This window comes from Ictalurus furcatus, chromosome 13, assembly GCF_023375685.1.
Source record: "Ictalurus furcatus strain D&B chromosome 13, Billie_1.0, whole genome shotgun sequence".
In the NCBI taxonomy this organism is placed as follows: Eukaryota; Metazoa; Chordata; class Actinopteri; order Siluriformes; family Ictaluridae; genus Ictalurus; species Ictalurus furcatus.
Window position 1 is genome coordinate 27763430 of NC_071267.1, and position 13773 is coordinate 27777202.

The 13773-nt window shown below is 43.8% G+C and overlaps 2 protein-coding genes across 3 annotated transcripts; one reads left to right on the forward strand and one right to left on the reverse strand.

Moving 5' to 3' along the window:
* Positions 1–272: 272 nt before the first annotated feature.
* Positions 273–5732, forward strand: LOC128616590 (histidine-rich glycoprotein-like). Its single transcript, XM_053639196.1, has 3 exons — positions 273–391; positions 2595–2709; positions 4674–5732. The coding sequence occupies exons 1-3, from the start codon at positions 273–275 to the stop codon at positions 5730–5732; spliced, it is 1293 nt and encodes a 430-aa protein (XP_053495171.1).
* Positions 3197–4887, reverse strand: LOC128617010 (serine-rich adhesin for platelets-like). 2 transcript variants are annotated; one of them, XM_053639944.1, is made up of 2 exons: positions 4823–4887; positions 3197–4736 (listed from the first exon to the last, which is right to left on the reverse strand). In XM_053639944.1, exon 2 carries the CDS (start codon positions 4153–4155, stop codon positions 3334–3336), a length of 822 nt encoding a protein of 273 aa, XP_053495919.1. In that variant the 5' UTR covers positions 4156–4736; positions 4823–4887; the 3' UTR covers positions 3197–3333. The 2 variants fall into 2 exon arrangements, with proteins under 2 accessions (XP_053495919.1, XP_053495918.1); XM_053639943.1 differs by having other exon boundaries at positions 4780–4852.
* Positions 5733–13773: the final 8041 nt, after the last annotated feature.

Below are 13773 nucleotides of genomic sequence, written 5' to 3' on the forward strand. Positions count from 1 at the left end.
CGGAGACAAAATGGATGCTCTGTGATGTTGCTCTGAAGGCAATTTTTATGTTTATGGGTCTTAAGAGAGTGTTAAGTCGCTAACATTTACCTGGAGATACCTCTCTCTCTCTCTCTCTCTCTCACTCTATCTATCTCACTCTCTCTCTCTCCCTCACTCTCTCTCTCTCTCTCTCTCTCTCTCTCTCTCTCTCACTCTCTCTCTCTCTCTCTCACTCTATCTATCTCGCTCTCTTTCTCTCTTTCTCTCTCTCTCTCTAGATGCTAAGCGTGATGGTGTGGATGCTGTTAGACGGGATCTTGGCGTCTTTGTCGTCGCCGCTGATGCGAAACACGACGTGTGTGCTGGATGGGATGGTGGACGTCCCGCTGAGAGGTTTTCCCAGCCAGCTGTGAGCTCCACGCTTGTACATCCTCACCGTCACCTACAACGACCAGAAATAATCATGTTCAGCACGCTAACATCAACACGCTAACATCAGCACGCTAACATCAGTATGCTAACATCAGTATGCTAACATCAGGATGCTAATGTCAGCACGCTCACATCAGCATGCTAACTTCATAACAGCTTATTAACATTCAACTCAAATCCCTAGTACCTGTGAGAGAATATGATTCAGATTCTAATTCAGATCCAAATTCTGATTCTAATTCCGATTTTGATTCAGATTTAAACTCGATTTTTAGTTCTGATTTTGACTCGTTTAATTTTAGAATCTGATTTAAAATCTACTTCAAACTCAGATTCTAATTCTGCTTCAGATTAAAATGCTGTTTCTGACTTTGATTCTGAGTCTAATTCACATTTAAATTCTGATTCGTATTCATATATATTTATATCTGATTCTAATTCTTATTAAATTTCACATTCAAATTTGAATTAGATTCAAATTCTAACACAAATTCTCATTCTGATTCAGATTAAAATCCTGTTTCTGAGTCAGATTTTGATTCTGATTTTGATTCTTACTTCAATTTAGATTATGATTTAAAATCCAATACAAATTCCCATTCTAATTCTGCTTCAGAATAAAATCCTGTTTCTGAATCTGAGTGTAATTCAGATTTGCATTCTGATTCATATTCTAATTCAAATTCTATTTTATATTTGAATTCAGATTCACGTTCTGATTCCAATTAAGATTCTATTCTGAGTCTAATCCTTATTTCACATTACTATTAGATTCAAATTCTAATACAAATTCTGATTCCAATTAAAATCCTGTTTCTGATTCATATTTGGATTCCAATTCAGATTCAGATTTTGATTCAGATTTCGATTCTTATTTCAATTTAGATTCTGATTTAAAATCCAATACAAATTCCCGTTCTAATTCTGCTTCAGATTAAAATCCTGATTCTGAATCAGATTCTGATTCTAATTCTGAATTAGATTCTAATTTATTCCGATTCATATCCGAAATCGGGTTCCAATTCAGATTATATTCCGAGTCTAATTCAGATTTAAATGCTGATTCTTATTCTAATTATGTTTCAAATCTTGAGGGAGTCTGATTCCATTTCGGATATAGATTCAAATTCTAAATCAGACTTCAATTCAGATTTTGATTCAGATTTAAAATATGCCTCTGGTTCAGATTCAAATCCTCACTCATGCTGTAATTCACATTCTGGTTTTGAATCTGATTCATTTATGCTTCTAATTCAGATTCTGACTCTGATTTACCAACATTAGTCATTTAGTCACACTTATTTCATCTTGATGCCATTAACACATGTCCTTCACATGACCTTCAGCTGTCGTGTCACGGATTTCTCCCAGCATCTTCAGATGAAAACATCAGGATTACGTCGTAGAATTTAATGCTTCAGAGTCGTTCTTATTCACTTTGACAGATATCGTATGTAATAAGTGATAAGCATTAGATTCACAGATAAAGAACAGGTTTTAGTGACCTCTAGAGGTCACACAGGTCACGACCCTGACTGAGACCTTGTCATATCTGTCTAGCCCTCTCCGGACATCCGTGACCTTCCTGTTTGACCTTTGCAGGCCAAGCTGTTGCTCACAGCCTGACCAGGAGAATCGATTCAGACTCGATTCAGTTAGACGCCACCTGGACACAAGCATCATCAGAATGACATACCAGAACTGGAACGTCCACGAGACAAAGTCTTTCCCTCACCTCTCTTTTCCCTCTCTCTCTCTTGAAGAATAAGATCGTCATGTTACGGAGAAACCTCAAAGAATTGTGAACTCCGCTGTCCTGAAGATTCACCTCTGACACTGGAGACTCCTTCCATAAACGATAAATAAACTTCCCCTTACAGAAAACTCTACCACATCGATGCTTACGTGGAGCGTCCGCCGTACGAGTCCCTGTTAATGAGCCGTTACTATAGAAACGATGACGTATCGTAAACCTGCCATCTGAACCGGACTCGTTAATCAACACCTTCAGATTCGAGAGCTCAACAATAACGCTTGAGTCTGATTACACACTCAGGAAGGATGTTATATGAATCACTTTGAAGTCTGCGATTAAATGAAATACGACGTGAATAAGCTGTGATGTGCGTCAGTGTGTGTGTGTGTGTGTGTGTGTGTTAACATCCCGATGTGTGACTCAGTGATTCAGTGTATCAGCAGGACACACACTTCAGCTTCAAACAGAAAAGCAGTGCATCTTTGAACCAAGCCAAGATTGGACTCGGATTTCTCTCGCTCTCCATCCAGCTTAACGAAGTGTGTACTCAGCATAACACACACACACACACACACACACACAAACACACACACACACACACACACACACACACACACACACACACACACACGGTTATCCGGCTGGACAATGGCCGCCTTAATGAAATTTGCGTGGCCGGATAATTGAACTCTGTTCCATTTCAAAGGAAAAATCTGCAGCACTTCTGCTGTTTGACGCGCCTTATACACGAGATTAAAGTGTACAACTGTGTCCACCTCCACAACACACACACACACACACACACACACACACACACACACACTGGGTGAGATGTTTTTTTGTTATAAACATGGACAATTTTTTTCAATTATGGTTTGTGTGAGAGCGGCGTGTGCCGGCGTTGGTGTTTGGCTAATGGCCGCAGGTCGAGGTTCAGCGAGTGGAGCTTATTGCAGACGCGCGCCGAGGCTTTTATGAGCGACACATCAAAAGGTAGATAAACTACCGAAAAGAGGAAAGATGGAATTGAAATTTTCATCTCCAGTTCTGTAAAAATGTGTTTTAGTCTCTTTTTTGTAACAAAAAATGTTATTTAAACAGCAAAAAAGCATGTGTGTGTGTGTGTGTGTGTGTGTGTGTGTGTGTGTGTGGTACAGGAGATACTACTGCATAATATGATGTGGCTTAAAGTTTTTGCTGAACATTTTTCCAATATAAAAAATACTTGTTGTCTCAGTGAAGGAGGCGTGGCATCTGTGTGTCAGTCTTAGTGAAGGGGGCGTGGCCTGTCTGTATCTGTCAGTCTCAGCGAAGGAGGCGTGGCATCTGTGTGTCAGTCTTAGTGAAGGGGGCGTGGCCTGCCGGTATCTGTCAGTCTCAGCGAAGGAGGCGTGGTCTTGGTAAATGTGGGTCTCAGTGAAGGAGGCATGGCATCTGTGTCTGTCAGTCTCAGCGAAGGAGGCGTGGCCTCTGTGTCTGTCAGTCTCAGTGAAGGAGGTGTGGCCTTTGTACCTGTCAGTCTCAGCGAAAGAGGCGTAGCCATGGCACCTGTCAGTTTCAGTGAAGGATATGTGGCCTTGGTACCTGTCAGTTTCAGGAGGCGTGGCCTCTGTGTCTGTCAGTCTCAGAGAAGGAGGCATGGCCTCAGTACCTGTCAGTTTAAGTGAAGGAGGTGTGGCCTCTGTGTCTGTCAGTTTCAGTGAAGGAGGTGTGGCCTTTGTGTCTGTCAGTTTCAGTGAAGGAGGTGTGGCCTTGGTACCTGTCAGTCTCAGTGAAGGAGGTGTGGTCTTTGTGTCTGTCAGTCTCAGTGAAGGAGGCGTGGCCTCTGTGTCTGTCAGTCTCAGAGAATGAGGCGTGGCCTCTGTGTCTGTAGTCTCAGTGAAGGAGGCGTGATCTCTGTGTCTGTCAGTCTCAGTGAAGGAGGCGTGATCTCTGTGTCTGTCAGTCTCAGTGAAGGAGGCGTGATCTCTGTGGCTCTGTTCCATCAATACAGTTTAAATTGCTAACTGAAACACAGACAGAAGAAAGACACACTGTCTGTTTTTAATCTAAATCTGTAGCCTGGAATATTTATTACTAAGTAGTGAAGACAGCATGAGTGTTAAAAAGGGTTTATTACAGATTATGTACTCATGTAAACACCTCCCACAATGCCTGCACTCTACACTACAATACACCTTTAATATTCCTCGATGGCAGAACACACAGTTGTGGTTTAGAGCTGGATTCTTCTGGATCTCACTTTACACTGACACCTGACACACTGGAATGAAACATAGCTTCATTAATTCTGGCATGCTGAAACAAAAGCACCTTGAGCATAGCTTTTAGAAGGCAGACGTCTGTCTGTGTGCAGGGGGGGATGTGGGACTGACACGACAGCTATTTGTCTACAATCAACCTCAAACCTCTGTAAATCATCTGCACAGAGCCGCCGGTGTGATGAAACACGACAGCTCCGAGCTCAGACAGTCAGAGATTTATTGGTTCTTCTTTCCAGCAGTTTAGCACAGAGAGGACAACCTCATATTCACCATCACACCAGAACAACCAACATCAGGACAACCTCGTATTCACCATCACACCGAAACCTCCAACATCAGGACAACCTCATATTCACCATCACACCGAAACCTCCAACATCAGGACAACCTCGTATTCACCATCACACCAGAACAACCAACATCAGGACAACCTCATATTCACCATCACACCAGAACAACCAACATCAGGACAACCTCATATTCACCATCACACCGAAACCTCCAACATCAGGACAACCTCATATTCACCATCACACCAGAACAACCAACATCAGGACAACCTCATATTCACCATCACACCGAAACCTCCAACATCAGGACAACCTCATATTCACCATCACACCAGAACAACCAACATCAGGACAACCTCATATTCACCATCACACCAAAACAACCAACATCAGGACAACCTCATATTCACCATCACACCAGAACAACCAACATCAGGACAACCTCATATTCACCATCACACCGAAACCTCCAACATCAGGACAACCTCATATTCACCATCACACCAGAACAACCAACATCAGGACAACCTCATATTCACCATCACACCGAAACCTCCAACATCAGGACAACCTCATATTCACCATCACACCAGAACAACCAACATCAGGACAACCTCATATTCACCATCACACCAGAACAACCAACATCAGGACAACCTCATATTCACCATCACACCAGAACAGCCAACATCAGGACAACCTCATATTCACCATCACACCAGAACAGCCAACATCAGGACAACCTCATATTCACCATCACACCGAAACCTCCAACATCAGGACAACCTCATATTCACCATCACACCGAAACCTCCAACATCAGGACAACCTCATATTCACCATCACACCGAAACCTCCAACATCAGGACAACCTCATATTCACCATCACACCAGAACCTCCAACATCAGGACAACATCATATTGATATATGATGATACAGTCAGCTTTAATCAGACAGAGACAGAGAGACAGACAGACAGAGATAGAGAGACAGACAGACAGAGATAGAGAGACAGACAGACAGAGACAGAGAGACAGACAGACAGAGATAGAGAGACAGACAGACAGAGATAGAGAGACAGACAGATAGAGAAACAGACAGACAGACAGTTAAAGCCTCTCATGTGACCTTTTTGATGTTAAGTGTATTATTAAAGAGATTTCTACGTGTTTCCTGTCTGGTCCTAGGTGTGTGTCCTCAGCAGGCAGGTGTGAGCTCTGACTGAATCACACACACACACACACACACACACACACACACACTGCTCTGAGATCAGATAATCACATCACCTCGGGCCACTTCCTCCTGAACTCAAATTAACACCTGCAACTGCAATCAGGACACACCCTGAGGTGTAGTGCACACTTCATCCCTAATCCCTACACACACACACACACACACACACTCTCTCATACACACATACACACACACACACTCATACACACACACACACATACACACACATACTCTCACTCTCACACACACTCTCACACACACACTCACACACACTCTCATACTGTACACACTCTCACACACACTCTCTCTCACACACACACACTCACACACACTCTCATACTGTACACACCCTCTCTCTCTCTCTCACACACACACACACACACTCTCATACACTCTCACACAGTACACACTCTCATACACTCTCTCTCTCTCTCTCTCTCTCTCTCACACACACACACACACACTCTCATACACTCTCACACAGTACACACTCTCATACACTCTCTCTCTCTCTCTCTCTCTCTCTCTCTCTCACACACACACACACACACTCTCACACACACTCCTCAACTTACACACACCTCCTCGCTCTGTGGTGTGTTCTCTGGAAGTAATATTATAAACTGTACTAAACTGTATAGAGAGAGATAGAGACAGACAGACAGATAGAGATACAGACAGACAGATAGAGAGACAGAGAAACAGACAGACAGATAGAGAGACAGACAGACAGATAGAGATACAGAGAGACAGATAGAGAGACAGAGAAACAGACAGACAGATAGAGACAGACAGACAGATAGAGAGACAGACAGACAGATAGAGAGACAGACAGACAGATAGAGAGACAGACAGACAGATAGAAAGACAGACAGACAGATAGAGAGACAGACAGACAGATATAGTGATATTTATAGTGCTATAGATGTTTTATTTTGGATACACTCTGAGGGTCCTCCCTGAGACGGTTCTAGGAATTGCCTCGATCATCTGAAGCGCAACAAGCGGATTGAGCTTTGAGTTTGAGTTAAGTCAGTTAAGTTGGACATGCGCTAGTACGTCACGATCCAGTAGACACGCCCACTTTTATAAACAATTACACAAATGTTTCAGTTGTTTTGTGACCGCTCTTGCTGTTGAAAACGCAGGACTTCCTGATGAAACGTCTCGCCGAGGTCGTCTTTAACTCAGAGTTTATACAGCGGGGGAAATAAGTACTGAACGCGTCAACGTTTTTTTCAGTAAATATATTTCCAATTGGGTTATTCACATGAACTTTTCACCAGACATCAGTATTCACTCAAGAAATCCGGAAATGTAAAGAATTCACAACACTAAAGTCCATAAATAAAGTTATGTGAAATAAAGAGGAATGACACGGGAGAAAAGTACTGAACACGCTAACTGAAGTTTAATTCATATTTTATACTTCGTGGAGAAGCCTTTGTTTGTAATGAAGCTTCAAGACACTTCCTGTACGAAGAAATTCATGTTCCGCAGTGTTCGGGTGTGACTTTGGTCCGTTCTTCTAAACATATTGTCTTTAATTCTTGTTCAGTTGGATGCGAGTCAGGTGATTGACTCGGCCATTCTTTTTTCTCTGAAACCAAGTGAGAGTAAATATATTTACTGAAAATAATGTTGACGCGTCCAATAGTCATCCCCCCGCTGTATTACACACGACAGATCTCTTGCTGTGTTTTTTTTGTATTTTGTACTGAATGAAATAGCCATGATGCAAAAGAAAGAAAGAAAGAAAGAAAGAAAGACTCGCTATCTAGAGACACTATATTCATTCTACTTTTCCCTAAAACGAGTTCAAACTCAGCCGAATTCTCAGCGTCACTGCTTTCTAGACAAGATTTCTACTTATTTTCCCTTTTCCTGATCAACATTTGATTATTTTTACTATTTACTTCATTTCAGTTTTCAATTTATGAACAGTATTACTTTCAATATGATTTTATTCGAATGCATTAATATGAATATTTCTCACTAGTGGCAATGTCTAGGCAACAGTTAAAGGCGTGATGCGCTGCGAATAAGATCGAATCGAACGGGACAGTTTCGATACGGTTTGATTCGCGCGAGTATGACACGGATAAGTACACGCTCTTTTATTGGACGTGAACGAGTGAAAAAGTATCTCGTTGGAGAAATACTTCGAGAAAGTATCTGATAACTGCTGAAATAAGTTCATGAAATAGTTTTCGGATGTAGACGCAAAGTTTCGCAACCTTCCCCGTATAATGTCGGATATTTTACAAAACCAGACACCCCAGACATGGAACGTCTTCGGTGTCAACCTTCATTCCAAGAGGTTTTTCTTTTCTTCTCTTCTCTTCTCTTCTCTTTTTTTCCACAGACGTGTCTATAAATTTTCAAAGGGATGCTCCTGTCGCTTTTTATGAACGCGTGTAATCCGAACACAGACAGCCGAGCTTCCTGCCAAGTCCTAAATCAGTGCATAATGATCAATTACACTCGATAGGGTGAGTAAGTCTTCACGAAGTACGCCAGGCATTTGAGCGAGAACTGTGTTTGAACCTTTATGTGAGCTATGACAAGTGTTTCGATGCCAACACGGTGCAACGTGAGACGCTCTAATAACGTCTGCGCCGTGGCTGCGGTGTCGTGCGCTGAGAGAACATGTGTAGCGGCGGGGTATCAGGCAGGACTCGGGGGTTTAGGAGTCCTGCTTGTTGGAAAGACAAAACAACAGGGGGATTTCCAGAACGCTCTCTAAACACCGCCGCACGTCGGTTAGCCGCAGGATCGCGGGGATTCTTCCAGCGACATGTAAGCGCCATGCCGAGTCGTCTGTAAACGAAACTCTGGCGTGGAGTCAGCTGGGCGACGCTGTGTGGTCTGATCGACATGGCTGCCAGGGATTTCTCAGTCAGCCAGACAGATACGACTAAAATATCAGCCAAAACCTCAATCTGTGCCAGTTTACCTGCAGAAGCATGACTCGAAGTGTCTCGAGTGTCATCTACGCAGTGCGGCTGAAGCGAAGACGGGATCGGCGGGATTCTCTGTCCGCATTTTTGTGCCTAAAACACTTGCAGAAGTTCAGAGATAATGTGATGTGTAAGGAATATACACTATAAGGAATTAATGCTGTTTACGAATACTAATCGACGGCAGCGTGACGCGACGAAGCGGTTTGGTTTGACCACAAACTCACCGACGATTGCGCCTTCGTATCCATGTATAGTTATGTTCAATATCGTGGAATGCCCACAAATCGACCCGGTTCCTGTTCTCACCGTCACGTTGCCGAGAAACCGCGAAGTGTTTCGAAAAGCTGCACGTTACAGCTTTACCTCTGACTGTTCCTGTATAAAGCGCTGACACTGGAGACTCCTTCCGGACACGTTACGTAAACGTCTCCTTACAGAAAACGTCCCGATGTTTTAAAAATCGGTTTATTATCAGTGGAGTCCCAGTGAACGAGCGGTTACTATAGAAACCATAGCGCATTAATATAAACCTGTGATCTGTAGGTGCACTACTGTCGGAGCTGCTGTTTTTCGGTCCGTACCGGGGTTTTTTTTGTGATCGTTGCGGCCAAAAACGGCGACTGTTTTCGAAATTTGCGTTGCGGAGTTTTTTGTGCTTATGTTTTGCGGAAAACGACTCGAATCGGCGAAATCGCAATCGCACTAAATTGTCCTGCGCGCTCTTTTGCAGCGGTGTTTGTCGGCATACGAGACCTTATAGCTGTACTCGTGTTCGACGCACGGGGATCGAAGACGGCTTCGACTGAACGCGCGTCATAATGACGTCACGTGACGCGTCTCGGCCCGAATCTGCGGGAAATCTGCGGTATTTTTTTAAAAAACTGCGAGCGCCTCGGAATATTGCGGAGTTTGCGATCACAAAATCGTGAAATTCTGAACGGACCGATTGTAGACACCTTCTGACCAATCACAGTGCAGAATTCAGCAGCATTAAGAGTGATAAAAAACGCAGATGGTTAAGAATAAATGATGATATGGTAGGAATACAGTGAATGTCATCTTGTTGCTGCAGAATATTTAACAGCACTGGGCCTGTGCACTATACTGACTAGTTATTTTTAAATTTTGCTGAAAAACTGTATTTATTTATTAATAAATAAATAAATAAATAAATAAATCAAAGGAAACAACAGTTTTGCACATTTGTATCGCCGACATGTCCACCGTTTAAGGACACCTCCATATAATACTAATGACAGCCAACAAGGACAAAAGGGCCTAGTAGCGGCACTTGGAGAACGCCAGTAGCTCGCAGTGTTGTGTGTCACATGATACAAGGACAGCTACGTCCTGTCTTTCCTGGAACTCCACAAAGTCTGTCTAAGCCTCTCTGTAGTAGTTACAAGTAGTTAGTAAGTGTCTTTTTTTCCGACCGCTCCCTCGAGTGTTTCCATTAAACGGTGACATCTTCTCTCGACGGCCGTCTGGGCAAAAGCTGTATCGTCTTCTCTCCGTTTCTCCTTGGGGAGACAGCGCTATTTGTTTCTCTCGCGCGTATTTTCGGGCCCAGAGCCCGAGGCTGTCAGACGGGAGACCGCACAAAGGGACGACAGCTCAGTTAACTGGCTCTGGCTCTCTAAATCGAAGGAGAGAGAAAGCAAAAAAAAAAAAAAAAAAAAAGAAATGACCTCACCTTTCGCTTTTCATCAGGCTTTCCTCTAGTCGTAAATCTCTCCACAGGTTTCCCATCGCTCTCACCTCCAACTCACCTGGCCTAAAGTGACGCACCTCAAAAAACACGCCGCTTTTGTTCCACGTTCATTCAGATCCGGGCCGATAAGGAAGACTATACGCTTTCTGCCTGTGTGTCTGACTCGCTTGTCATTCGCCTGAAGCGAGACGAGGCGCGTATGACTGCGCGGGTCACAGGCGGGCGTGTTAGCCGTGTCCTAACACACTCGTACAAGAAATAATGAAGCGCTTATTCTTAAACCTTGAGGAATACCACTCGTCTGTAATGCTACAATTACAGGACTTACAGATACTACATGCAAATATGGCATGATGGTATTTCTTAGGGTCGTCACTGTGTAGGAATTATTCGTATTCATTATTCAGAATGACCGGCTAACGTGTTCAACAGATACAAATACGACGCTCATCCTGTCTCTGATTGCCTCCAGATGTTTTATGTTGGTTTGCAATTAGATTGCCTGTTTATTGCCTTTTGCTGCGTCCCAATTCGACTACTATCCATCCTAAATAGTACCTGAGATCAGAATTAGTCTCTCCCAAATCAGTGTACGTCAAAACGAGTATCCCAAAAACACCCAGATGCTCTCTGATTCCCAGTCAGGTGCAGCGGTGGCTCAGTGGTTAAGGTGTTGGACTACTGCTCAGAAGGTCATAAGTTCACATCCCAGCACTGCCAAGCTTCCGCTGTTGGGCCGTTAATCCTCAAACGCTCAGTTGTACAAATGAGATAAAAGTCGGTCGCTCTGGATAAAGGCGTCTGCCAGATGCCATAAACGTTTGTGTGGACATGTTTTAAGCTAATATTTCCCACAGCTCCTTGCGTGATGGACGGAGGAGGAGTTCTGCGATGGTCTGCTTCGCCGAATTCGACCCGCGAACACGTCAGACGAGCATAACGTTGGTGACGCGCCTTCGCCATTTAAGCGTAAGAACTTAAATGTTAGGCACTAATCGAAGTGTTTTATTGTCACGTAAGATTAACGGTTGGATGTTGTGTAAAAAGATGATCAAGTTAATTGTACATTTAAGTATGCAGTATAAACGATATAAGGAATAATGAAGGAAGAAAAGCCGAACCTTAGTGTGCGGAGGTTGGTGACGGTGGCGGTGTGCGTAACTAGGCAACAAGGCTCCCTTCCGTTGCGTTATGTTTTACTGTGTCCCAGTCCTGTCTTGGTACATGTCACGACGACACGCACTTCGTGGTTGGTGACGTTGACTTTGTTTACTTTCTACACGTGTGTTTTGTTACGTTTCTGTCCCGTCTTCCCCTTCCACGTTAAATCCCTCGCCTGTTTTTGTTTTACCACTGCTTACGTTATAAAAGTATTTCCACCCCTCATGTGTCTTTTGTTCTATGCGAAGTATTGTGAGTGTTTCTGCGTCTTCTCGCCAGACCCGTACTAAACCTTTTGGCCCTCGATTTTTTTTTGTTTTTCGTGGATTTGACCGCGTTCTCGTTCTCGCGTTCTCTGCACTTGCACCCGTCTACTAAAAACCGTTACATGACAGTACACGCTCAAAAATAAGAGTACCTACTCTCAGTGCACAGTATACAGTAAGTAAGCGAATTGGGACGCAGGATTTCACGTTACCGAGCGGTTTACGTTTAATTCCTCTCGTTTGCATCGATGTTTTATCACGTTTTTTTGACGTTGCCTGCCTGTGTTTCAACCACAACCCGTGACCATGACGTGTTCTGGATCCACTTTAACGATCAACACACCAAACACCAAAAAAACCCCCAACACTTTTACACTTTAAATCCAAATCCAGTTACAAACATTTAGAGCAGATATCAAACAGATACAGTTACAGATAGCGTCATTGCGCCATGCCGCGAACATATAACGTATACTGTTAAGTAGAATTCCTCGCAACTAATAATCTCTGGCATACAAACGACCCTCCAATCACTGAATTCCATCCTATAACCCCCTCCCCCTCCTCTCCCCTCCTTCCCCCTCCTCTCCCCTCCCCTCCCAATCACAGCGAGAAAGGTGAACACTTCACGCGATCACGATGGCATGTGATCACCTGTAGGTCTGGCAACGCATCCACCTCGCTCCTTCGTTCGGGTTACATATCCTGGCACTCGTTCGCAGGTATGAAGGGCGTGTTACCTAAAGCTACAGGTGCCGTGTTTCAGGTGAACTCGCTGTAAACTCACACCGTCTGACTCTTTTGTTCTGTCATGTCTCAAACAAGATGCAGACAGAGAGACAGAGAGAGACAGAGAGAGAGAGGGAGAGACAGAGAGAGAGAGAGAGAGAGAGAGAACCCTCTCCTCGCTCTCCTGAGATGAAGCCTGTTGCAGCAAATCTGACGCATTGACACGGACGTCCCAAAAATCGTACAATCTTTTAAACTCGTTTCGGTTCAACTCAAGAAATCGACACGTTTCCTAGAACAACCGACGTTTCACAACGCTCCCGTAAGCTGAGCCGTTCCTCAGAGATGGGTTTTTTTCTTTTTCAATTGAAAACATTAGAGCGACTGAAGTAATTATTACCATCCGTTCATGCTGTGCTTCCTATATTCGGGTCCGTTTTAAGTGCAGTCACCACGAGAGGTTAAAATATGAAGCGCGTTTCTTGGGATGAACGGCTGCAGGCTTTTTTTTTTTTCTTTTCTTTTCTTTTTTTTTTTCGGCCTAAACTCGAGAGCGCAATTTATGGCTGATTTAATTTGGCTCTTCGCAAACATTCCTAATGACATTAGTCCCGATGCATACACTGACTGCCTCCGTCTTATTCCATTAACCCCCCAAATCGGGTTTAAAGACCATATTGATGCCGAGCATTATTAAGGGTGATTATCAAAACAACAGACAATGGGCCAAAGTGTCCGCTAACCAGTTTACGTGTAATTTCGCAGAGCCACAACAGATGGCCGAGGCAGTAAATTACAGCCTGCTGCTGCTGCTGTGGAGAACTGTACTTCAGCCGTAATGTGGAAACGCAGCAGGCCGTAGATAAGGAGGGTCGTGGCAAAATGGCTTCCTCGCAATCGGGGCAGCAGAACGACGGCGAGGGGAACGGGTGTGACGTCGGACGTCTCGTCACGTAAATGTGGGGAAAAACAAACAAAAAAA